The sequence below is a fragment of the Bacillus rossius genome, chromosome 14 (genome assembly GCF_032445375.1).
Source record: "Bacillus rossius redtenbacheri isolate Brsri chromosome 14, Brsri_v3, whole genome shotgun sequence".
In the NCBI taxonomy this organism is placed as follows: Eukaryota; Metazoa; Arthropoda; class Insecta; order Phasmatodea; family Bacillidae; genus Bacillus; species Bacillus rossius.
This window is the reverse complement of record NC_086341.1, coordinates 18,674,660-18,697,905: the sequence shown is the minus strand read 5'-3', so window position 1 is coordinate 18,697,905 and position 23,246 is coordinate 18,674,660. Positions and strand designations below refer to the sequence as shown.

At 37.3% G+C, this 23,246-nt stretch overlaps 1 protein-coding gene across 1 annotated transcript; it reads right to left on the bottom strand.

The window, feature by feature from the left end:
- Positions 1–1,855: 1,855 nt before the first annotated feature.
- On the bottom strand, positions 1,856–20,051 carry LOC134538694 (peptidyl-prolyl cis-trans isomerase B-like). Its single transcript, XM_063380125.1, has 5 exons — positions 19,843–20,051; positions 12,461–12,665; positions 9,590–9,718; positions 8,582–8,664; positions 1,856–3,262 (listed from the first exon to the last, which is right to left on the bottom strand). Exons 1-5 carry the CDS (start codon positions 19,906–19,908, stop codon positions 3,116–3,118), a joined length of 630 nt encoding a protein of 209 aa, XP_063236195.1. The 5' UTR covers positions 19,909–20,051; the 3' UTR covers positions 1,856–3,115.
- Between the last annotated feature and the right edge of the window lie 3,195 nt (positions 20,052–23,246).

Sequence of the window (23,246 nt, the reverse complement as noted above, 5' to 3'; positions counted from 1 at the left end):
TATTAATTAATTGATCTACTTATCTTTGATATCAGCACTCAGAACCTTTTTCAATATATATGTGTGTAATATCATTTCTAAATAATTTTAATAACATTTTGTATAGTCTACGTTAAAACGTACATAAATAGGAAGCATTTTAACGGTCTGCTGTAAGTCACTGTCATTTAGAACTTAACTGCACGTTTTCGGTGATACGCACAAGATCTACAGCAGTAAACTTTCTGTATGTTATTAAGAATAGTTGACTCTACCACTGTGCAAAAATTCAGCTTTGGACAAATTTTTCACAGGTTGAAACCTTTTGTTTCCTGGGCTAATAGCTACTGGCCACAGTATCTGACTTATTTATTTTTTCTGTTAAGTTTTTAATTACTGCCCCCCAGTTTTAAAGCTTTTTTTGCTTAATCACTAAGCCTTTTATTTAAGGATATCTTTGCTGTGCTTGTATTTTGATCTCTTTATTACCATAAAAGGCGAACTTCTACGTTCCATACAACATTTTTGTAACCTGTAGTCCATCGACTGAGGCTTGTAAATGCCAATCTTTAGGAAAAGAGAAAGCATAACGGCCAGACAAACTGCATACTGACGAAACCAAAAATATGTGTAAGGCCTTTTATTTATATGTACATAGTATTGTTTTGCACCTGCCAGGGACAAAGCCATGGATTCAATTTTGCAAAAAGTGTGAGGAGGCATATTCTTTGGTATGGTCTGCCAAAACATTTATATTAAATTATTTCATCTATTCAGACTAAGAATTAATTTCTATTTACAAAATAATCTAAAAAAAAAATGCAGAAAAACATATTTTAAGCATATATAATAGAGCAATAAATGTGTCTATTCCATAGAATTTTGGGAGGGAATACATCCTAATAGTCTCCCCACTGCTTTGCCCCTGGTAAAATTGTTGATTATTACCTAATAAATGGTTATTTATTAGATGCAGTGATTGAAATACAAAGTCAATTTGTTTTCCAATATTCTTGGATTTTGTACAGAATAATGTTTGATGTACCTACCTAATAATTGCTGCAATAAATAAATATTAAAACAAGAAAATTTATAGACATTTAATCTTATCATAATAAGTAATATAAAAAAAATCCTTAGCAACTAATGCAGTCTTTATAGGTACATTAGTACAAAAATATTTCTCACAAAACATTTTTTTACTTATGCTAAATTTTATCTTTATAATAAAAAAAAATACTGCTCTTTCGCAAAGGTAACTTCTCAACATTGAAATGCCTTACACATTTGTGTGTTAGTTAAGCTGGAAAAATATATTTACTGAAAAAAAAAACTTTTTTTTAAATGCCTTGTTTTAAATTAGATCATACATATTTATAAAAACTTTTACTATGCAGTATTTCTGCTCTGCTTTGAAACCCAAACAAAATTCATGGAAATTTATTTTTATCAAACAAGTAGCTACAAACTTAAACAGTTACCAACTTTAATCACTATCCATAATGTGTCAAAAAAAATTGTAGATTCTCACCAGAGAAATTCAGGCAGTGTTCCAACTGATTTAACAATTGTAGTTTGTATTCTGTTTTGCATTTAGTATTTAGTATTTTTATGGGTGTGGAAATACTGCTTAAATCATAAGGAATTTCAAATGTTTTAACCTAATAAAAGTTAATAATAGAACAAAATAATAAGTATTAATTAAGTTATCCATGTGTCAGATACAGCTAATGTATGATTCACAGCCTGATTGTGGAACATACCTATGTTTGGAAGATTAAATTTAAGGAATGAACAGTGCAGCCAACCTAAAATGTAAGATTTACAACTGAAAGTGTTGGATCGGACTAAGGCTTGAAATAATTGGTGCGACAAATACTATAGAAGCTTTACAGGAGCAAGTAAAAATACACAAAACAGCACAAATTACACTATTGTGCGAGCTTAATACAAAAACACACTTAATTTAGACTTCAGAGTAAATACAAGCAGTACAATTATATTCATTACCAATGTAAAACCTCTTTATGTCATAAAGTAAAAAAACTGTATCTTAAAATCTTTATAATTAATTTTTATATTGGTATTTAATGATTAGCTGGTATTCTGTAGTACAAAAAATTACAATATGTCCATAAAAGAATATCCCAGTTATACATTTTAATGTATTAACTGTAAGTGTTGTAGTGTGTTGGTTCAAGGTCACAATTAAAGAGTAACTCAAACAATTTTAGATAAGCGCATACGCGAGTACTGCTTTACTGTTTTCTCGCTTGCAGCGCCACCTACGCAAAATGGCGACTCATGAGCATAAAGCGTTTTGTGTTCTGCAATTTGATAAGAGTGAATCGGTAACTTCAGTTCAACGTGCGTTCCCCATTGGAATCTCTTTTGTGAGAGAGTGGTTGAACGTCGAAGTCCCAGTTTTGTGTTCTGCAATTTGATAAGAGTGAATCGGTAACTTCAGTTCAACGTGCGTTCCCCATTGGAATCTCTTTTGTGAGAGAGTGGTTGAACGTCGAAGTCCCAGACCGTCGGATTGGTCGTAATGGTCGAGACGACAGAGCTATTTTTAGCTGGCCTCCACGTTCACCTGATATCACGTCATGCAATCATTTTTTTTTCTCCTTTGGGGCTTTACAACAAAATATTGTGTCTGCGTTCCGCTGCTACATAATTAATTGCCAGAGTTGAGACACAGAACTGAAGAGGCTTATCGCTTCCATTACTCCGGACGTGTTAACCAAAGTGGACTTTAACTTGGATGTGTGCCAAAATTAACTAAAGAAAAACTAGGTTAGTTTACCTTCAATTAGATGTACGATTTGTTGTGAATAGTCTAAATTAAACTGTTATAATATACCTTTTGAAAATTGGACATTCTTTTATGGACATTCTGTAGTTGTGGTTAATGAATTAGGTATCTTTTTCAGGAAAAATTTTACAAATATTTGTGTGTTTATAATTTCAAACTCGTCAAAGAATCAACGAACGAGGTTTTCCATCGGCAACGACGATACGTACTGACGAGTACTTTAAGGCACAAACAAGCTCGGAAGGTCCGCTCGGCGTGCGACTAGCGGACGGCGCGGCGGGGGTAACTGGAATGAGCGCGACGGCGGCCGCCGGCAGGTGTTTACTCGTAAGGCTCGTCGTCGGAGTAGTAGGGCTTGCTGACGGGCTCCGTCCCCGACTTGACGATGACCACGGGCTGGGCCGGCCGGTCCTCCGGGTCGGTCGGCGTCTGCTCGATCTTGTGGACCACGTCCTGGCCCTTGATGACCTGCACAGCCACCAGCCGGGGTTGGGGAGCGGCGAGGGTGGCCAGCGAGACACCACAGACCAGGGGCGCAACAACAGGGGGAGGGGGGGGGCAAGGGTATTTTGCCCCCTCTCTGAAACCTCTTGAAGTGGGGGCAAACGGGGGCAAAGAAATTTGCTGTGTAATCAATTTTTAAATAATGATAAAACTGCTTAAATAGCACCATTTGCCGCCTTGAAATACAAATTTTTCCCGGGGGAGGACCCCCCCGGAACTCCCCGCTTCAATGATTCTTTATAAAAAGGTATATTTCCCCCCCCCCCCCCCCCCTCTGTCCAGGGGCGCAAGCGTTTAGAAAAAGAAATGTGTGGGCGAGTATGCGAGTTTGCTATAATTAGGAACAAGATTATACGTGAACTGGGATGAAACCAAAACAACACAGAAATGCCAGTTATTACACCCTAAAGCAATTAAATCCAAATAATATGGAACTAAGTAGCATTTAACCAAAAATTAATTCAAATAATATAAAAAGAAAGACTGTTTTAATGTTTGAAATCCAAGGAATGCCAATATTTCCATACAAATATTTCCACCAAAGTGCATGGTTTGGAAAAATATATATTTAATTTGATTCATTGGGCATCTCTTATTGGATAATTTTTAAACCATAAATGCTCGCAAATTGATTATTATTGCTCTGACTAATATTATTTATTTTTGAACAATACTAATGAAACGTACAATTTTCATAAATAAAAAAGGTATTAATTAAATCTTAAAATTTTTCACAATGATAATACCAAAAATTATTAGAACTAATGTTTGATGCATACAGTGTCCCATGATAATTAATAAAATACAAGTTTGATTCTTGCATACTGAATTCATTCAAGCACACACAAAAGACTGAGAACTTAATTTTGTAGCCAAATCTCCAGATTCTGTCATGTCTAAAGGAAATTGAATTTTTCCAAATGGGATGTCCTACATAAGTCTTGTTGAAATGAAAAATTGTTAACTGTAACCAATAATTTTAGACCCTGAAACTATCTCCCAGTAATAATCCGTTTGTCAGTTTCTGTTACCAAGAAATACAACTGCAATAAACTAACAAAAATTGAACAAGTTAAATATTTCTCCCAGTCTGCTCTTTCATGGTGCAACATCTTTGCGAAGCAATGAACTCGCAAAGTTATTCGAAAGCATGTGTTATCTTATTGAAGATGGACTTCAATCTAAAAGGTCACAGCTAGTTGCGAATGTATAATATCAGTCATTTATCGAGGTCAAGATAATTTTTACGAAGTTAAGTTGTGCTTTTGTCGGTTTAATATCCCTTACCGGGTTCATGGTCTGGTCGGTAGCTTACCAAGTCCGTACCGAAAGTTTAAACCTAAAAATTAGCATTTGGAGTATTTTTTTCATTTTGTGGTAAAAACATTGAAAAGTTAGCAAGTAGACACAGCAAACTCAAAATATGCTCTAATCCCTACACATATGAGGTCGCACTCTGGCATAGCTATATCTGAATTTTTGCATAACACTATTTTTAGCCTTCCATAAAAATTAATTCTTTAAGCATTAATTGAATGAAGGATGCTGCTGTTTTAAATTCATTAGTATCATCTTATTGTTTTCTGGTGTTAATTTTGTGAATTAAAAAACAATGTTGGCTAAATTACTCATTAATTTAAAAATTTTTATGAAAAATAAACTGTAACAAAATGGGTATTTTAAAACCAATGAACCAACCTTTCTGTTTGATTTGTTTTACGTGCATAAAATTTTCAAACAAAATTAGATTTTTGTTATTTTTTTTATTTATTTATAATACCTATTAATAGAAAAAGGTTTTTCCCAGAAGCAGACAGCTTCGAATCTTGTGTGGAGCGATTATGTTTGAGGTTTTTTTTTTTTTGGGGGGGGGGGAGAGAATCAGATTACCGGAGTGTTTTTAGCTGTAAGTATGGAATACTTCCCAGTTAAATGGAAAGTCAGAGATTTTAAAAGTAAAGCCGCTTAAGCTATTTTAACCATTTTCTGTCGTCTTCAAAACTCATTTCCTTAAATCACTAAAAAAAATTTAATTTTTGGTGTTATGGGAAAAGGTCCCAGGGGAACATGTCTGGTTTTTATGTTTTTATTTTTTTTAATTAAGGTAGTTTTTCTTGTGCTTCACCCAAATTTATCTTCAAACTGTGGCTGTTAACCATAGTCTTGTTGGATAAAATTCCAACCATCGAAATAAAGAGTCCAGAATGCAGAATACAACTTTGAAGTAATATACTTGGCACTGGTCATCATATCTTTAAAGAGCTAGTTTAAAAAAAAAATGTGCAAAGGTTAACGCCGGTTTGGATTGCATCACCATTAAACTTCGAAGATAAACTTCACTGGTTATTCCACTCGCACAGGCTTGTATTGATTGTGTCCCGAGTGTCAGGGAACCATGCGGTATCGAATGTTGAACCCTCGTCGCACTTGCAAGGATTCGCGTGCCCAGTCATCGTCAGGATGGTCGCCCGAGGAAGCCATAAAGTCACGCAGTGCTGGGATTGCATCATTCACGACTGTGTTTCGTACAATTTCTTGGACGCACGCCACTGCAGTTTTGTACTGTTTGTCGTAGGAAATCTTCTATATTTGTCGGTGTTGTCGTAGTTTTATTGTTCATAATATCCGTTTTAACTTCATCGTTATATTCGTATATTTGCTGCATATTCCAGGTTTTGTTTTCTGTCTGCATTTACCGTTATTCTTGAAATAATTTTTTGTAACTGTCTCATCATTGTTAGCCCACATTGTTCATCTGTGCTGTTATTTTTTTTATGACTAAATTTCTTCCACGCAATTCTTGTGCTTCTGATATGATTTAATGTGTTTGTTTGTGCTTTCATCATTGTAATGTCCAGAATACTTGTTTAGGTTCACTGTTTGGTTTATCTGTTTGACATCCGCTGACTGAGGCCTGTTTTCTGTGGGTTTATATTTTAATTTTTTATTTCTTATTTTGCATTTATGAATTCTTCCCATGACAAACAGTGCACAATGCAATGCCGTATGGCCAAGAAATTGTATTAAATAAAATGTACCCATTGCATGAATCATTTAAAGAACGTGTCATGTCCGTGTGTTTGGTGTACAGAATGTTCCACACAGTCAAGGACATATTCAAGGGGAGGTGGGGGGCAAATATATCCTAAAACTCTCTCATTCCCACCTATAAAAGAAAATAATTTGAAAGTAAACAACAGGTAAAGTGGTTCTACCACCCCCCACCCCCCCCTTTTCCCAAAATGAAATTCTGTGTACGCTTCTGTACACAATCCAAAGCCGGTACTTCATAAGCAGGTGGCAAAGTTTTTGTCCTATGATCGCTAGCACTTATCTAAAACCCTAATAAATGTTTTATTTTAACAACTAAATAATTTCTGGAAAAAAAAATACTGGTAAATAGATGGCTAGCCTAATCATTTAAAAAATATATATATTTTATTTTATGAAATAATTCATGTGGAATTACATACAGCTAAGTGTCTCGCTTGAATCTGTCAGACAAGTACTACACTTATTCATGGGATAGACTTTAGTATGGAATGACTCTGAAAGGCTCTTTTATTTTAACCCCCTCTTGCATTAAGCCAGAAATGTCAAAAGAGTTTAGAAGTAATTAAAATAATTAACACCTTGCTACATTTCTGAATCTTATTCCACTTTTCTTGCGAGCGCAAGAGATCTCTAATAACAATGTTCCTTGAATAATACAAATTCTTCTTAATAAACACAATTTTCTTGGCAATATAACAGCCTGCTGGTGTGGAATTAAGTACATATGTACTATATTACCATACACATTAAGATTTATCCAAAACATCAGTGCAGAAGGCTCCATGTAGTCTGGGTCTAATAATCCCAGAATCACATTAATTGCTGTTGTTCGTTTATTTACCACTCTTTGAAGTCACAAATGTATTTAATAATCTGATACGTGCATCTACACTCAAAAGAATAGATTCATGCCGCTGTAAATCTGTGAAATATTGAACTGAATGTAAGCAGCAGGCCGCAGCTGTTTCACTGGAATTAAACCTAATGGAAATACTACATGCTACATCATACTTCAGTTAGTTAAGGTAGAGTGATTTATAAGTGACTGGTTTATGGATGTCAATGCAGACTTAAGGCCTTTTTATCGGACAGTTTTCCCTGATAATACAACCAGTAAGTTGGCTACAGAATAATTAAATTCTCAGTAACTCTGGGTACTTACTCATTTCCAATTCAGCAGAACGATGTACGTTCATAATAACCAAAATTACGTATGCACATTTATTCCTGGCTGTAAGAACCTTATTTATGCTATAGTCATAGTGCCATAATTTGAACAATATGCTGGCAAGTGTAAATAGGTGCTGACAGAATTTTCACTTTAGTCTTAGAACAAGCTACACGGCAGGGAAATTTAATGCTACACACAGTTCTGAAAATTTTTTGGAAAGTTTTCAAACATGACAAAATACTTTAATTGATTCTTAATGCTTTCAATTTTTCACTCCTCTTGAGGCAAAAACTTGAGGAATTTAAGTTTGAATTTTTTTAAAATTCATTGCCTTACAGCACAGCAATTCAAAATAAAAAATAACCACAAGTAATCCAGAAAAAAAGAATATGACTTGATTAAGGTAAGTATAAAACACTTTGTTGAGAGCAGAGATTTTCGTACCTAACAAACAACCGTAAGGCAATGTGCTGCACACAGCCTGGACGCCCAATAAAAGCAAGCGTGATGAAAAGAAGCGCGAGGGCCGGATGTCATCAATTGACGCAGTCCTTGACTTGAACCACACTGACCGAAGTGATTTGGACAAATGGTGCCAAGAGTCATCACACACTACACTCTCTACTTCTTGACCAATGAAAGCTGATAATTCTAAAGCCCGTAACACATTTTTCATCCAGAACAGTCACTCACTTTTGTATTTTTACCGTCCAATTTCTGGCATGCATATCACATTGATAACTATTATAAGTTGATTTTAGCATGTTATCTGACAAAATTCACCTCTACAATCCGAATTTCAAATATTATTACTCTAAGTAGTAACTCTTTCATGATACAATTATAACTTTATCAATGAAGTTACAGTTTAGTACTTGTGTACTAAAAAAAAGTACATCAGTATATTAATTACTGGTGTACCCAGTTAAAAGAAGAGTAAAATCACTCAACAGGTATTTTATTAAAGACTGGAAGTAGACAGGTTGTAATTTTTTTAAGCATGCGAGGTTTTGTGATAGTATATTTGACCTGATGTGTAGCAGACAAGTGAAGCTTACCTTTCCGAAAACCGTGTGATGACCATCCAGCCAAGGTGTAGCAATAGTCGTGATGAAGAACTGGCAACCGTTTGTGTCTTTTCCTGTTGAACAAATAACCCAAGAAGCGTTAAAACTTAAATTAAAAAAATATTAGTAGTAGGTAGATTATCTAAAGTGGCTTTCAAAGTTAGGAAACTGTTGTATATTTATTTTTAGTTTTAGTATCATAAAAATTAACAAACTCGTCAGATAAGATTCCTATGATTCTTTAGCATTTAGCATAGGCCCACTGCCAATACCTTTCGCTATTCCTCTGAATTGGTTTTTGATGTGTAACACATTAGCTCTCAGTACACTGCATTTGATGTGAGTAATTTTGTGAATGCGATGGAAGTCAAGGAACAAAAATGTGTAAACACAGTGCTGCTATCTGTGGCGTATGGCACGAACCAAAGTTTACAAAGGGAAACTTTATAGTATTAACTGTTCAAAATTTTTAACATAATGGGCAGTATTTTAATAAAATTCCTTGTCAAAAATCATGTCCAAAGCCAAGGTTTAGTATTATTTCTATTCTTTTTAACTTTCGTTGGAAACATTTCATTATATAGTTTAAAATTTCTCTCTGCAAATTGAATGATTATAAAGTCGACGTAGCTGCTATGGTAGCAAATTATAGCAGCGGGTGGGGAAACTACCCATGATTTGCATCAAAACATGTAATAAACACAATTTGTGTATCTTTATCAAGCTCGGCATTATTTCAAAGAATTATTCCTTAAATTTTGGGTCCGAGTTTTGTATTGTAAGTGTATTTGCAACATGAGAACACATCAATTTGCTCGTTAACTGAGGTGAGATTTTACACATCATGTGTAGGTACTGAAAGACTTGCTTTAATTATTTGTTTGCATTGAAAATAATTTCATGGAAAAAAATGTCTTTAAAACACACAACTTTTAAAAAAAAAATTGGTATTCCCCCAGGTAAGTGCAATCTGCGTTCTGCAAGGGGTTTCAGAATCACCTGCGTTGGCCATGCTGACGTATCCTGCGCCAGTGTGCTTCAAGTTGAGGTTCTCATCCGGGAAGTACTTGCCATAGATGCTGATGGAGCCCGTGCCGATCTTGTCACCTCGCTCCACCACGTCTCCTCCTTCCGGCAAAAAAAAAAATGCACATCACAATTAAAATAGCATTATTGAGAAGCATAAAACAGTCTTGGTTTTCTACTTTCTAAACCAACACAGTTAACATTTTTTCAGGAACCTTATCTTATTTTTCAATGTGGGGATGCAAAAAGGTCTTCAACAATACCAAAAGTAGCCCATGAAAGTAAGTTGTTTTACAATTTTAAGTTGAAGACATGGTGAAATCTTGCGACCAGTGGCCCTACACTTCTGCGGTACCCTGTTATTTTGGATAGGGGCCTTATTGGGGTACCTGGGGGTCTGGAATAGCCCCCCCCCAGGTAATAGTTGGGTGGGAGAGAGCTGCCCCGAAAAATTGGAAAAAAATAAACTAAAATAAATACTTTTTAAACTATCATGTACCCGTAACCTAAATTTTGAGGATGATTTTGCTTAAGAATTTTTAATCTATGCTTTCTTGATTAATTATTAATGGGTAAGTTTTATAAATACTAACAGTCAAAATCGGTGAAATCGCGTCATTATATGAGACAATAAAATCTTTGAAAGTTTTTCTAATTCAAAATCATGGAAACTAAATTTACTGTTAAAAACTGTCATTTTTAAAATTTACGAAGAATGCTCTTATTTTGTTCATGTGTGTGTTTACCTTTATTTAGAGCGAAATAAAAAATGTACTTTCTAAAAAAATATTCGGTTATTTGAAATTACAAAGAACTCTTCGTTTATTTGAGTTACATTTTTACTTGACAAATCCGTAAATATACTGTAATTTTTAGACAGTGTATTTACCAGCACTTTAAATTACATAATAATAACGATTTTAACATTAGTGTCGTTTAAATTTTTAACATTAAACTAGGCAAACAAGGAAATCAGGAAATGAAAATTGGTGACTTTCCGTGGAGCCGCATCGGCTTGTGACTTTTCACACGACTACGATATTCTTGCGTTAGTGGCGTGTTGTGTCGTTACGTATGTTCCGTTCCCCGCGCTTATTGGGGCCGTCCCTCTGATTTCGTCCACCCGCGCTACCTTTTATCAATGGCGGCTTCAGGATGACTTTTCGGGAGGGGCTATCGCACAAAGAAAGGCGTAGTTGCAAAAAAAAATGAAAGTGGTCAGATATTGGCCTTGGAATATTATTTACAAATTACAGGTTTCAAATGCAGAACCTTAGTAGCTCCATGCAACTTTTGATGAGATAAAAGTTTAACACATGAAATTAAATATTTAAAGTAAACATAAATACACACTGACTTGATGTAAGTTTTTGGACGTACGCCATTGCTAAGAACTTTTTCTGTTGAAGAAAAACTAATAAATAAAATAAATAAATAAAAATACCCAAAAAAGACAAAAAAACGCACAAAATTAAGCAAACAAAAGCTGTTGTCAACAAGGATATGAACACCACAAAATATTCTGAAACAGGAATATGGTCAACAAACAAAGAAAAATGTACTAAGAGAACGGACTCGCACCTGTGTTTCCGTACCATGTGCGTCTCTGCCTGAGGACGGGAGCAGATAGCAGTTCCCGAAACGTCGCTTGTTTCTGTTTTGGTAAAACTATTGTATTTGTTTGTCTTTTCGTTTTGTCGTGTTTTTGTCTCGTTTCAACTGTTGTGCTGAATTATTTTGGGTTAAATATTTTTGTGTTGTCATCATTTGTGGGTTTTTTTTTTTTCGTTCTCTTAGTACATTTTTCTTTGTTTGTTGACCATATTCCTGTTTCGGAATATTTTGTGGTGTTCATATCCTTGTTGACAACAGCTATTTTTTGCTTAATTTTGTGCGTTTTTTTTGTCTTTTTTGGGTATTTTTATTTATTTATTTTATTTATTAGTTTTTCTTCGACAGAAAAAGTTCTTAGCAATGGCGTACGTCCAAAAATTTACATCAAGTCATGCACTCCCATTGCACAAATCTTTTAAAGATAACATAAATACACACTAATCAATAAAATTGGTCTTGGGAGGGGTGCGCTTGGTGTCAGCCTGTATAACTTGCCTTGTATTTGTTTAAATATAATCACGAACTATAAGTTTAAAAAAAAACGCCCGTCTTAACCGGTTTGATATTATAGGAGATTTTCTCGCACGGTGGTTGACCGGTTCTTGCACGCTCGGCTCAGGCGGAACGTGGCAATTTTTTTCGCGCGCGTGCAGCCGGCATTCATCGATTTATAAAGAAGTCATCGCGTCAAAAAAAAAATTAACAGTTTGAAAACTTAATCCGGAAACCAAACTAGTTTTTCGACCCACAGACGCCACTAGGATGTCTTGAGAGAGAGAGAGAGAGGGGTGTGCGTGTGTGTGAGAGTGTGCCCGAATGATGCACGCCGAAGCGCGCCTCTTGGAGAAGGAACCGGTCTGAGGCAGTGGCGTGCCCAGGATTTTGCTCTATTGGGCCGGGGGGGGGGGGGGCCTGGGGGGTATGGAATACCCCCCAGCTAGGCGGGGGGGTCCGTTTACAGTAGTTTAGTTACGCTAAAAATGGAAAGTGAACTAAGTTTAACTAAACATTTATGCTTGTGTCATTGAATTTATTTTAATATCATACTAAATATTTATTTATTTTCATTTTATCAATTTAATATTAAAATATTTAATATTTTTCGCCCTGAGTGGGGGGGGGGGGCGGTCCGGTCCCGCTCGTCCCCCCCCCCCCCCCCTTTCTAGGCACGCCCCTGGCTCTGAGGAGAGCGCCAGACGACTTGCGGAACACCCTGAACCACGCTGGCACCTTGTATCATGAACTTCTTGATGACGCGGTGGAAGGAGGTGCCCTCGTACTTCATGCCGTCCACGCCCTCCGTGGCCAAGGTCACGAAGTTCTTCACCGTCTTGGGCGCGACGTCCCCGAACAGACCCACCACGATGCGGCCCGCCGCCTCGCCGCCGATCGTCACGTCGAAGAACACCTGGTCCGTCACCTTCAGCTTCTCCGCCTGCGCGGGGAGGAAACAAAACATTGGTTGTCTGCAGTGGCGTAGCCAGGATTTGTGTATGGGGGGGGGGGGGGGTGTTAAGGAGCATGCCCCCCCCCCCTCCCCCCCCCCCGTATTAAAGCGGGGGAGTCCGGGAAAATTTGGATATTAAAGGGTAAAATAGTGCTATTTTAGCAGTTTTCGGTTCTTAAATTTAAATATTGTAATGGTAAAAATTTTATTAATTTTAATATGAAATTTGTTTGAGTGATGGATAAGAAATTAATTAAAGATTTGGTGCTAAGGGGGGGTTTGAACCCCTGACCCCCCCCCCCCCCTGGCTAAGCCCCTGGTTGTCTGTAAAGTCGGTTCACGGACGATAGTTCAACGTGACAACGTCATAACAAAAACATTGATGAAATGAATCAGTGGCGTAGCCAGGATTTGTGTATGGGGGGTGTTAAGAAGCATGCGCCCCCCGCCCCCCTCCGTATTAAAGCAGGGGGTCCAGGGGGATCCTCCCCCGGGAAAAATTTGGATTTTAAGGTGTAAAATAGTGCTATTTTAGCAGTTTTCGGTACTTAAATTTAAATATTGTAATGGTAAAAATGTTATTAATTTTAATATGAAATTTGTTTGAGTGATGGATAAGAAATTAATTAAAGATTTGGTGCTAAAGGGGGGGGGGGAGGTTTTTAACCCCTAACCCTCCCCCCCCTGGCTACGCCCCTGGAAATGATTGCATGCTTTTATGAATAAAATTGAATCATTTTTATTGAATTATCACTATTTTGTATGGATACAAAGAAGGAGTGAAATGAAATCTACAATTTATAATTGATAAAATTTACTTTTATTTGCACTTATTAATTCAAATATGTTTATTACTTTAACGAACAGGTTATTTTAACTATAACTTTTATACATGTTTGCTATTTAACTTCTTCCAATCTGTGTTATTCTGTTAAGGATAGGACGATGATAGGAAAAGTAGGAAACGAATGGGAGTGTTCCAAGTTTAATGTGCCTCGAAAAAGTCCAATCGATGGTTGTTCCAATCGAGTGGAAGAGAGATAGATGCGGCGCAAGCGTACAATGAGCGTAACGGGACAAAGCGTAACGGGACAATGTGCGTTACGGGACACTTTTTCGTGCGTGCTGCCGGTGTTCATCAATTTATTAGACGTCACGTCAAAAAATCACATCTCGTTAGTTTCCGCTGCACATTCACGACCCTATAGCGTGCGACGCCCTGGGCCATTTTTCGCAGGACATTTTTGGACAGGAACCTCGGCGTTACGTCTAGGAGGTGTTGGATTACCTCCTCCCCCCCCCCCCCCTTCACACCCACCCTCAACCACCACCACACGTCCATAGTGAAAAGGTGAAATCGGAGGGCTATCCCCGCAGTATAAACCCTTCAAAACAACGTCTCAAAGCCGACTTCGATTTCGGCCAGGCTTTTGCCAATTCATCCTATGAAATGTTGATGTCCTTTCCTGTTCAGTTGTACTCAAGGTTTAGAGTTATGAATGCTAACGGATAAAAATAATTCCATGTGTTCACCGCAATTGTATTGGGGGCAATAAATCATTAGAACATATTTTTTTTATAATATGAAATAATGAACGCTCAATTAAAATCGTCAAGGTATTTACCAGCACGTTAAATTACGTGGTAACAACAATTGAAGTCTTCCTCTTTCCATTATATTCAGCACTGTTTTTTTTAAAACAACGTAATTTTACCTCTAGCAGAATTCCTGAAACGTATGTATGATAAATAACATTCTTGACGAATTATTAGGTTTCTAGCGTTTCTCATTAATTTGCTTATGACCATAAAGACCAGTTAAAAATTTTTTAACGACATGTATGTTGAAGGCCTTGGCATTTTATTTACGTACTTATTTATTCACAAAACTCTGCGGATGCTGGGTAAAAAACAGCGATTGTGAGACAAAAGCATCTTTGTCTGTTTCAGTAGATAGTGCAGCGATGTAACAGTAAACATCCTGTGTGGAGTTAACATATCGGAATTATTTCGTTGGATGAACTGCGTATGAGAACTGCTGGAGATCACCAGGAATGGAGAAGGTTATGCTCTTGTAAATTGAAGCTCAATTCTGTTATCCACTACATGTTTGAAATAATTTTGATTCACAGGGGACAAAATGAACCTCGTACCAAAAATGGAAAGTAAACTATCACGTAAGGTGAAAGTATGGGACCAACCGTTTTGAACAACTTAGCTCTCGTTATACGGCATTTGGTAGGAGTAATTTGGAACGGAAGTCACATGGAACGGACATGTGTAACCACGGTCTCACCATTTGTGGCAAATGGCGCAAATCGAAGTTCACAAAGCCAAAGGGAAACTTTTTAGTATTAACTGTTTGATAAATTTTAACAAGATGAGCAGTATTTTAGTAAAATTTCCTGTAGAAAACCAGGTCCAAAGCCGGGGTTTAGTTGTTTTTTTTCAAGGGTTTTTTTTTTTGGGTTTATCGATGCCGTTTCGTTATATATTTATATTTAAAATTTCACTCTGCAAATCGAATGACTCTATTGTCGACGTGGCTGCTCTGGCAGCGAATTCTAGCGGCGGATGCGGAAACTACGTGTGATTCGCGTCAAGAAATGTAGGTAGTTGAAGAAAAAAACACAATTTGCTTATATTTCTCACGCTCAAGACTACGTTAAATTTCGTGTTGGTGTATTTGCGACGTGAGAACGCGTGAATTTGCTCGTTACCGAGGTTAGGTGGCGAGTACTGAAAGATTTGCTCGCTTTTTTTTTCCCGTCGACGCTGAACGGTAAAAACAGAAGTGGATGGTGTGTTGCTGGCTTTCGGGCGCTCCCGCTCTGCTCAGCTGGTCGTCCCATCCGGCCACTTCCCCCCTCGTACAGAGAACACGAAGGAATTCGAGTGAAGAGAAGGAAGGGAGAGAAGAAGAGGAGGGGGAAAGGGGAGTGGGGTGACGTCAGAACCGCTGCAGCACCAAGCGCGCGCGCACGCGGTGGCCATATTCATTCTCTGTGCGACCTTTCCTCCGAGAGAGTGAAAGTGAGCGTGAAGACGAGAGAAAGAGAGACAGATAAGAGGGGCGGATGACCTCCGGCCAAGCAGATGGCACGGAGATTGTCAGCAAGTCCCTCGAGGAGACGCGAGTTTGGTGCAGTGTTGCCACCCCAGTCGTTTCCCAACTAAATCCGGTAGTGTCGAGAATTAGAATAACGTGAGAAAATCACACTCTAGGAAGAAGAAGAAGAAGAAAAATGTGAGCGAGTCTTTCAGTACCTACTCGCCAGTGATGTGTGACATATAAACTCGGCAAACGAGCAAATTCTCGTGTTCTCATGCTGCAAATACAATTTTATGATAAGAAACTCGGACACGAAATTTAACCTAGCTGGGCGTGATAATTGATAAATATACGTAAATGGTGTTTTCAGCTACTTTTCTGGACGCAAATCACACGTAGCTACGTAGCCGAAGCAGCTACGTCGACAATAGAATCATTCCATATGTAAACCAACATGTTTAACTATCTAATGAAACTGCTGTGATAAAAGCGAAAAATACTTATATAAAAACCTAAACCCTGGCTTTAGAACTGATTTTCGACAAAGAATTGTATTAAAATACTGCCCACCTTGTTAGAATTCACTCAACCGTTAATGCTATAAAGTTTTCCTTTGGCTTTGTAGGAACTTTGGTTCGCGCCATCCGCCACAGATGTTATCACCGTGGTTACGCATTTCCGTTCTTTGACTTGCGTTCCATTCACGAAGTTGCTCCTACCAAATGCCGTATACCGAGAGCTAATATGTTGCACATCAAAAAAAAAGTATGTGTACATCGACCCCACCAAATATATTATGATCGGTCTGTTTGTGCCCGATGATGGGAGACAGATAACAGATTCGGAAACATCGCAACTGTTTTATCTTGGGAAGCCTACTGTGAAGTCGCCATTGTGCTGTCCAGAATATGTGTTCATATCATCGGTTGGTGCGTCTGTTTTGTCTCTGTGTCGTACACGGTAGTTGCCTGTATTCTCTGTTCCTGTTAATAACTACTGTCTCGTGTTGTCAACCCACAGTGTTAGTCTGTGCCGTGATAATTTTTCTGACTAGTCTTCCACGGTGGGTTTTTTTGTTAGAGTATTTATCTTTCTTGTCCGTTTTGTGGTTTCTCTATGACATAAAGTGAAAACCAGCAACGCTGAGTGTCGAAAAAAATATGTTTCACATCATTCTTCCTTAATGCATTGAATCATTAAAGGAAAGACAACAAAATAAGTTAATGCCTTATTACTAACAGCACGATATTTTTATATTGTCAGATAAGCCGTTCAATGATGGACTCAAAATATTTATCTTGCGCTCTGAAGCAGATGCCAAAGAAGTGACGCCTTCATCTTATACAATTAAAGCGGGCGATTTCGTTCTTACAAATTTATTTTTACGGACTTCAAGCGGTATTCCCGAAGTTCTCTAGGCATCCTAGCCGAACAACTTTGCGAATCGTTTTGCCTAATTTCAGGCGACATGGCATACAATCGCTTTCGATATCATGACGTTTTCAGGAGGTAAAATCAGGGACACATAATATACTTTTTGATTTTCAGGGTCTTCTGGATTTTACACGAGTCTTACGCATAGGCGTGCCCAGACATTTCCATTAGGGGGGGCCCTGCTAAATTTTTAAATCAGAAGCTGAATTAAGAATCTTAAATAGCCTAAATACATTCACTCATTGCCGTGTTTATATTTTTTGTGCAGTATCAACGAGATATGTTTACTAGTTAATATTTATATCCGTATAATTTTAACAATCTTGAAAATATGTTTTTTTTTCCATAGACAATGTTTAAAGTGTAGGTACTTACATATTTTTTCCCCTCAAATTTCCAATAGCTTGGTCCAGATCTACCTTAAAATGAACTTCTTTTTAGTGAATGCAAACAGCAATTCAGACAACAGAACTTGAACAAACCTCTTAATTTTTTTTTTTTTTTTTTTTTTTTGCTTAGCCATTTTAAGGGACCTCGTGTTTTAAATAAACTAAGGCAGCTGTATTTCGAGAACGACAAAATGTTTAAAAATATTGTTAATTAGCATGCTGCAACACTGAAACACAGTTTGAGTGTCACAGTGCCAGGAATATACGAATATTAACGAACGCATTAGAGAAAATGCCGATCTGAGTGATTACATTAGGGGGGGCCATGGCCCACCTGGCCCCCCCTGTAGGCACGCCTATGGTCTTACGTGGTTTTATAACTCCGGTGGAATACCATGAAACAAATGCGAGTTTTGATCGCAGTCTCACTTGTTACAGTAATTTTCAACTATCATGATGCATATATTACGTTAATTATGTAAAGAAGACAGAATCGTCAACACAGCTTGTCCTCAAACATCTATAATAAAAATTCTAAGACCTTCCCAGGATATTTCTTTTAATATTAATTTATCTATTTTGCAATTTTCTGAAAGAAATAAAGAAAATTCAGCCTCTACAATCCCCATAGCTTCATATGAAATTAGAATTATATAACAGAAATGAAAATTCAAACAGATCCTTCCACCTACTTACAATCAGGGGCGCAACAACTAAATTTCCAAAAAGGGGGGGGGGGGGCAATATACCTGTTTATAAAGAATCATCGATCCCCCCTATTGAAGCGGGGGGTCCGGGGGTCCTCCCCCGGGAAAATTTGTATTTCAAGGTGGAAAATGGTGCTATTTAAGCAGAATTATCTAAAAATTGATTGCACAGCACTTTCTTTGCCCCCGTTTGCCCCCACTTCAAGGTTTCAGAAGGGGGGGAGGCAAAATGCCCTTCCCCCCCTTATTGTTGCGCCCCTGCTTACAATGGTTGTTACTTCACGGCTTACCTGTTTGAATCTGTGTGTGAATGTTCGCTGGTTTTAATGTAACCTAGATATTATCTTTTTTTTTTTTTAGTTTTAATTATTTTCGGCACGTGTATGTGCTTAATTTTAATAATCGCCAGAAACTTAGTTTTTTGGTTAAATTATGTAATGATTACCTTTTATCGTTGAACATCCAGTCAAAATTAACCCTGCAATGTCTTATTACCTATTCGGCCATCTATTTTTTTTTTGTTATGCTTATGTTTGTAAAATTTCAATGTATGTTGTAATAGCAGAAAATGTGGTAAATTGTAAGAAAAGGCGTATCGCCTGAACTTCGCCACCAATTAAATCATCATATATAATACAATAAGAACCCAGATGTATTTATCCCTTTTTAGAAAAACCCCGCAGTTAATCCATATAAATTTGGTACCGCTATAGAGATTATTTTTTATTGAGTTAAAAATAATCTGAATTAAAACAGTTTATTATTAAATTTTTATTTAATATCTATATTATTATTGAATATTTGTCTGTTTGTTCGAGTATCGCGTTTTATGAATTTTTTTGGTGTTTAAAAGCTTAAAATTAGAATTTAAAACTAGCAAATATTTTATATCGTTACGACGGGCACCGGTGATATAACAAAAATTTAAAAAAAAAATTTAAAAAAACACATTTTCTTCACAACTAATTTCCAGCAATAAATACTATTATGATGAACTGCTTACATAATCTCATTTATTTATTGTACCACAATCAATAAATACTTCACGATTGGTGACAATTTTTTAATACATGATATAATTTAAAGGCGGAAAAAAAATCACCGTGCTATTATTCGCACGGGAAACACACTAGTAAATAAATAAAACACAATTTGAAGAGAATAAATTATTTCATAGTCAAAATTTAATATCACTGAAGAATTTCCATGACTTCTCCATGAGTTTTTTTTTATCTACTTTTCCCCATGCTGTTATGTATATTTTATCGTGTATTGTAATCGTGTGTGCTACGGTATCCCTGGTATATTTATTCGTGTAATGTACTGCAAGAAGAGACAAAGGAAAAAAAAGCGTATGGCATCGCAGCTGTGTGTGTGCGTAGTATTTATTTATTTACTAATAACGGTTACTGTGTTTCTTGGCTTATGTCATATGTAATCTCCTTCCGATTAATAAAAGAATTTAGAAAAACCAAACCAAAACCATGGTTTCAAGTGAATCCCCTGATCTTCCCAGAATGTTGGACACCCTGCCACGAGTGTCCCGACCGTGTAAGCCGGGTCGCTGCCGACTGAACTCTAACCTGCACGCACGCCGCCGCGGTCAGAAGAAGAAGCGCGGCCGCTGCAATCCCGCAGTTGGACGCCATTTCGAGTTCCTCAGGAGCTTCTCTCGCGGACGACGGGCGCTTCTTTCTTGCTTCGGGATCGGCGCTCGACTCGTCGATCGGTCGACCGGTCGCGCCCTATACCCGACGTCGGGAAGTTATCGGGTTGTACCGCAAAACAAAAATGGGTACGGCACGTCCGAAAATAACGGTGCGTCATCGCGCGCGCGTGTTTTATGGTACGACTATCGCGCGTGGAGTGAAAAATCGAAATTTGTACTTTTTTTTTTTTTAAGTCCCCGACCAGGAGCTCGGTACACTGAGTTAAACATGGCAGACATATTTACATTAAATAATGACATATTAGCGAGTTTTTGCGAAATTACAACAATATTGACATAAGTTCGACAGCTGATGACAAATTTAATATTATAATTTTGCCTAAAATAAAAACCGCTGTTAAAATAAACCTTTATTCAAATATCGTTTTCTCTTGTGTATACGCACGCTCAACTGCGATTACTGATTTCTATAACTCTCGACGTCATGATTCATTTCACGAACGGATCCAAGGAACGAATCAGACTGGCCGCGTGGCCGGTTCTCGTCCCGTTCTTTCGCCGTTTCGTTCTTCTTACTCTTGTTTCAACGAATGGAGTCCCAAAGGAACCGATTCTTTACATCGCGAACGAATCACATGATTTCGTTCACTCAAATATTCGTTGGTTTCGAACTAATAGTTCATGAACGACACATCACCAAAGCCTACGAGTCTTTGATCCTCGATCGGTCCCGGAACATATTCGTGGTCGGGAAAAATAATTCACTGTGAGAGCTTTCACTCATTTTTAAGATTGTAGAGATTTTTAAATTTCTCTGGCCTAACTTAACAAACTTTTCATTTCAGTGAAGGCCCGTCTACGGTTGCGTTGTCCTAAATTGTGACTGGCGAACAATGATCGCTGATTGGTCCGCGTGACCGTCTGACGTCATGGATTGTGTGGGCGATGGTCCGAATCTTCCTGGTCCAAATTTGTAAACTTGAACTCTTTGACACAAACTGTGTCCTTTGGCAGCTTAAAAGAAGAAGAAGAACACTCATACTATTTGCTGTTTGCGGTTCCCGTTTCAAAAAGGTAAACAGAAAATAACGGACAATGTGTTAGGAACAGCCAAGCACCCTTGAAAGTACCGATGTCGAGTCAAGATAAGAATAGTCACTACTTGAAACACGGATGACTATATTGATGATCAGCATTCCCCCATTATGTGCAGCGTCAATTTTGGTGAAATATCATTTGGTAGTGATGGAGTTTATGTCGACGTCTGGATCGTTGGAGACGATGAAAGACGATGAGACGCTAATGGAACATTGACGGAATTGACATGCGGGATTACAGGAGCAACCCAATAAAACCCATTGGCGCACGAAAACGTCTGATACATTTCCCACTTGCGAAAATTCCTAGATCGAGCCCGAACCGAATCAAACTGAGATCACCTTGAAGGGAGGCAAGTGATCCGACCATCTTATATATATGTGTGTGTGTATATATATATATATATATATATATATATATGTGTGTGTGTGTGTATATATATATATATATATATATATATATATATATATATAGAAACTTTGACATGTTGGTAATTCAAATCACCAACGAGCCAACCATTATAACTTTTATTGACTTTAATAATATATTTTTTTTCTAATTTGAATTGAATTTTTTTTTTAATTTACACACACGTCTTACCCGGGTCTCGAACCCAGAACCCTTCGCATCGAAAGACGAATGCACCACGGAGACGGGGATAACTCCATCTCTAAGTCGTGCCACCCGTTGAAGGTAAAATATCGTTAAGAAAACTACATTTAGCTCCATTAATGAATCGGTTCCATTTTTGAGTCGATTTATTAATAATACATTCACAAACGTCTAATCTTAAAAAAATGGAGCAAGGTGACCAATTCGCGGGGGCAGAAACTAAATTTCGGCACTGCACTTTTTTTTCCTTCAAAACTTTGAATGAAAATTTTCAGGTAAAAATGATATCTATAACATATGTATTTATTTTATTTAAGAATATAAGTTATAAATTTTACTTTTGTCCTGCACATAGATACATTTTGAATTTTTTACAAACATAATTAAGAGTTTTTATTTTTCAATGTAATCTACTTTTAAATATGAATGAAACATTTTCCTAATCAGATGTAAATTGTTACATTTTTGTGTTGTAAGCGTTGTAACATGTTATAATTATTGTAATATAGAATAGGTACCTTCTAAGTTAAAACCTCAAAATTAACAATAACTAACAAATTAATTATGATTAAAAAAAAAATTTTCTTAGAAAGGAAATATTTTTGCCCCCGCACTGTCGCCAACCTTCCGACGTTAATGTATTTTCCGAATTGTAGTCTTACTGCATGTTACATTTCAGATACTGGTATATTCGCATAAAATTGTGACCTTATTGTGGTACATAGTACTTAGTTATGAGACACATGCCGTAGTAATGGTAGCATATAGTGTTTCTTCTGTCTGCAGCTTAGTGCTAGTGTGAAACGCCTGTCAAGAGTGTTTTTTTTTCTTCAAAGGCCCACGAAAGAGGTTATATGTTGTGTACAAAATAAGGATTACATATGTGAAGTAGAGGAAGAAAGGGAAAGTTTGGGGAAAGCATATGCGGCAAGCGAAAAAGACAAGACAGGTTTCATGTTGTCGGTGATCCGTTCACTGTGTGGAGAGACGCTTGTGCACCATTTATTTTTGTTCCGTTATTTAATGTGCAGTTGTTCCAAGGAGGTTATACAATACATTCGGAGAGGTCATGCTGCCGGGCTAATAGCGCAGGGTTGATTGAAGTCAACTAACTGTAAGCTCGCTGTTCCCCGCTGTAGTCAGGCTTTGAATACAGGTACACATTTTGACGTGAATACGTCTTTAACATGGCTTCCGTAGTGGGAGGCAATTCAAAAAACGAATGATAACAAAATCGAGAAGGTGGGGGGGGGGGGGGTACAGTTTGGTGTTGCAGCTACATATATATCATCTCCATCCAAAATTTTATCACACCACTGGATAGCTAAAGGACCAAAGAATTCGTTACGCTAAGTGAGGACTGTGACGCATCGCGCGCGGTGGAGGGGAAAGCGCCGCCATTTTGAGATCATTTTGCTGCGTTTCGAGATTTCCATTTAGTATAACTTTTGACTCGGAGAAGCTACGACATTCGTTTAGGATTCAATCGTCATCTCTTGTCAAAATCTATCGATTGCATATATAAAACATTAGTGTAAAATAGTTACAGTGAATATATATGATATTAAAATTAATAATCAAAAATATATAATGTCGGCCTATACGCAT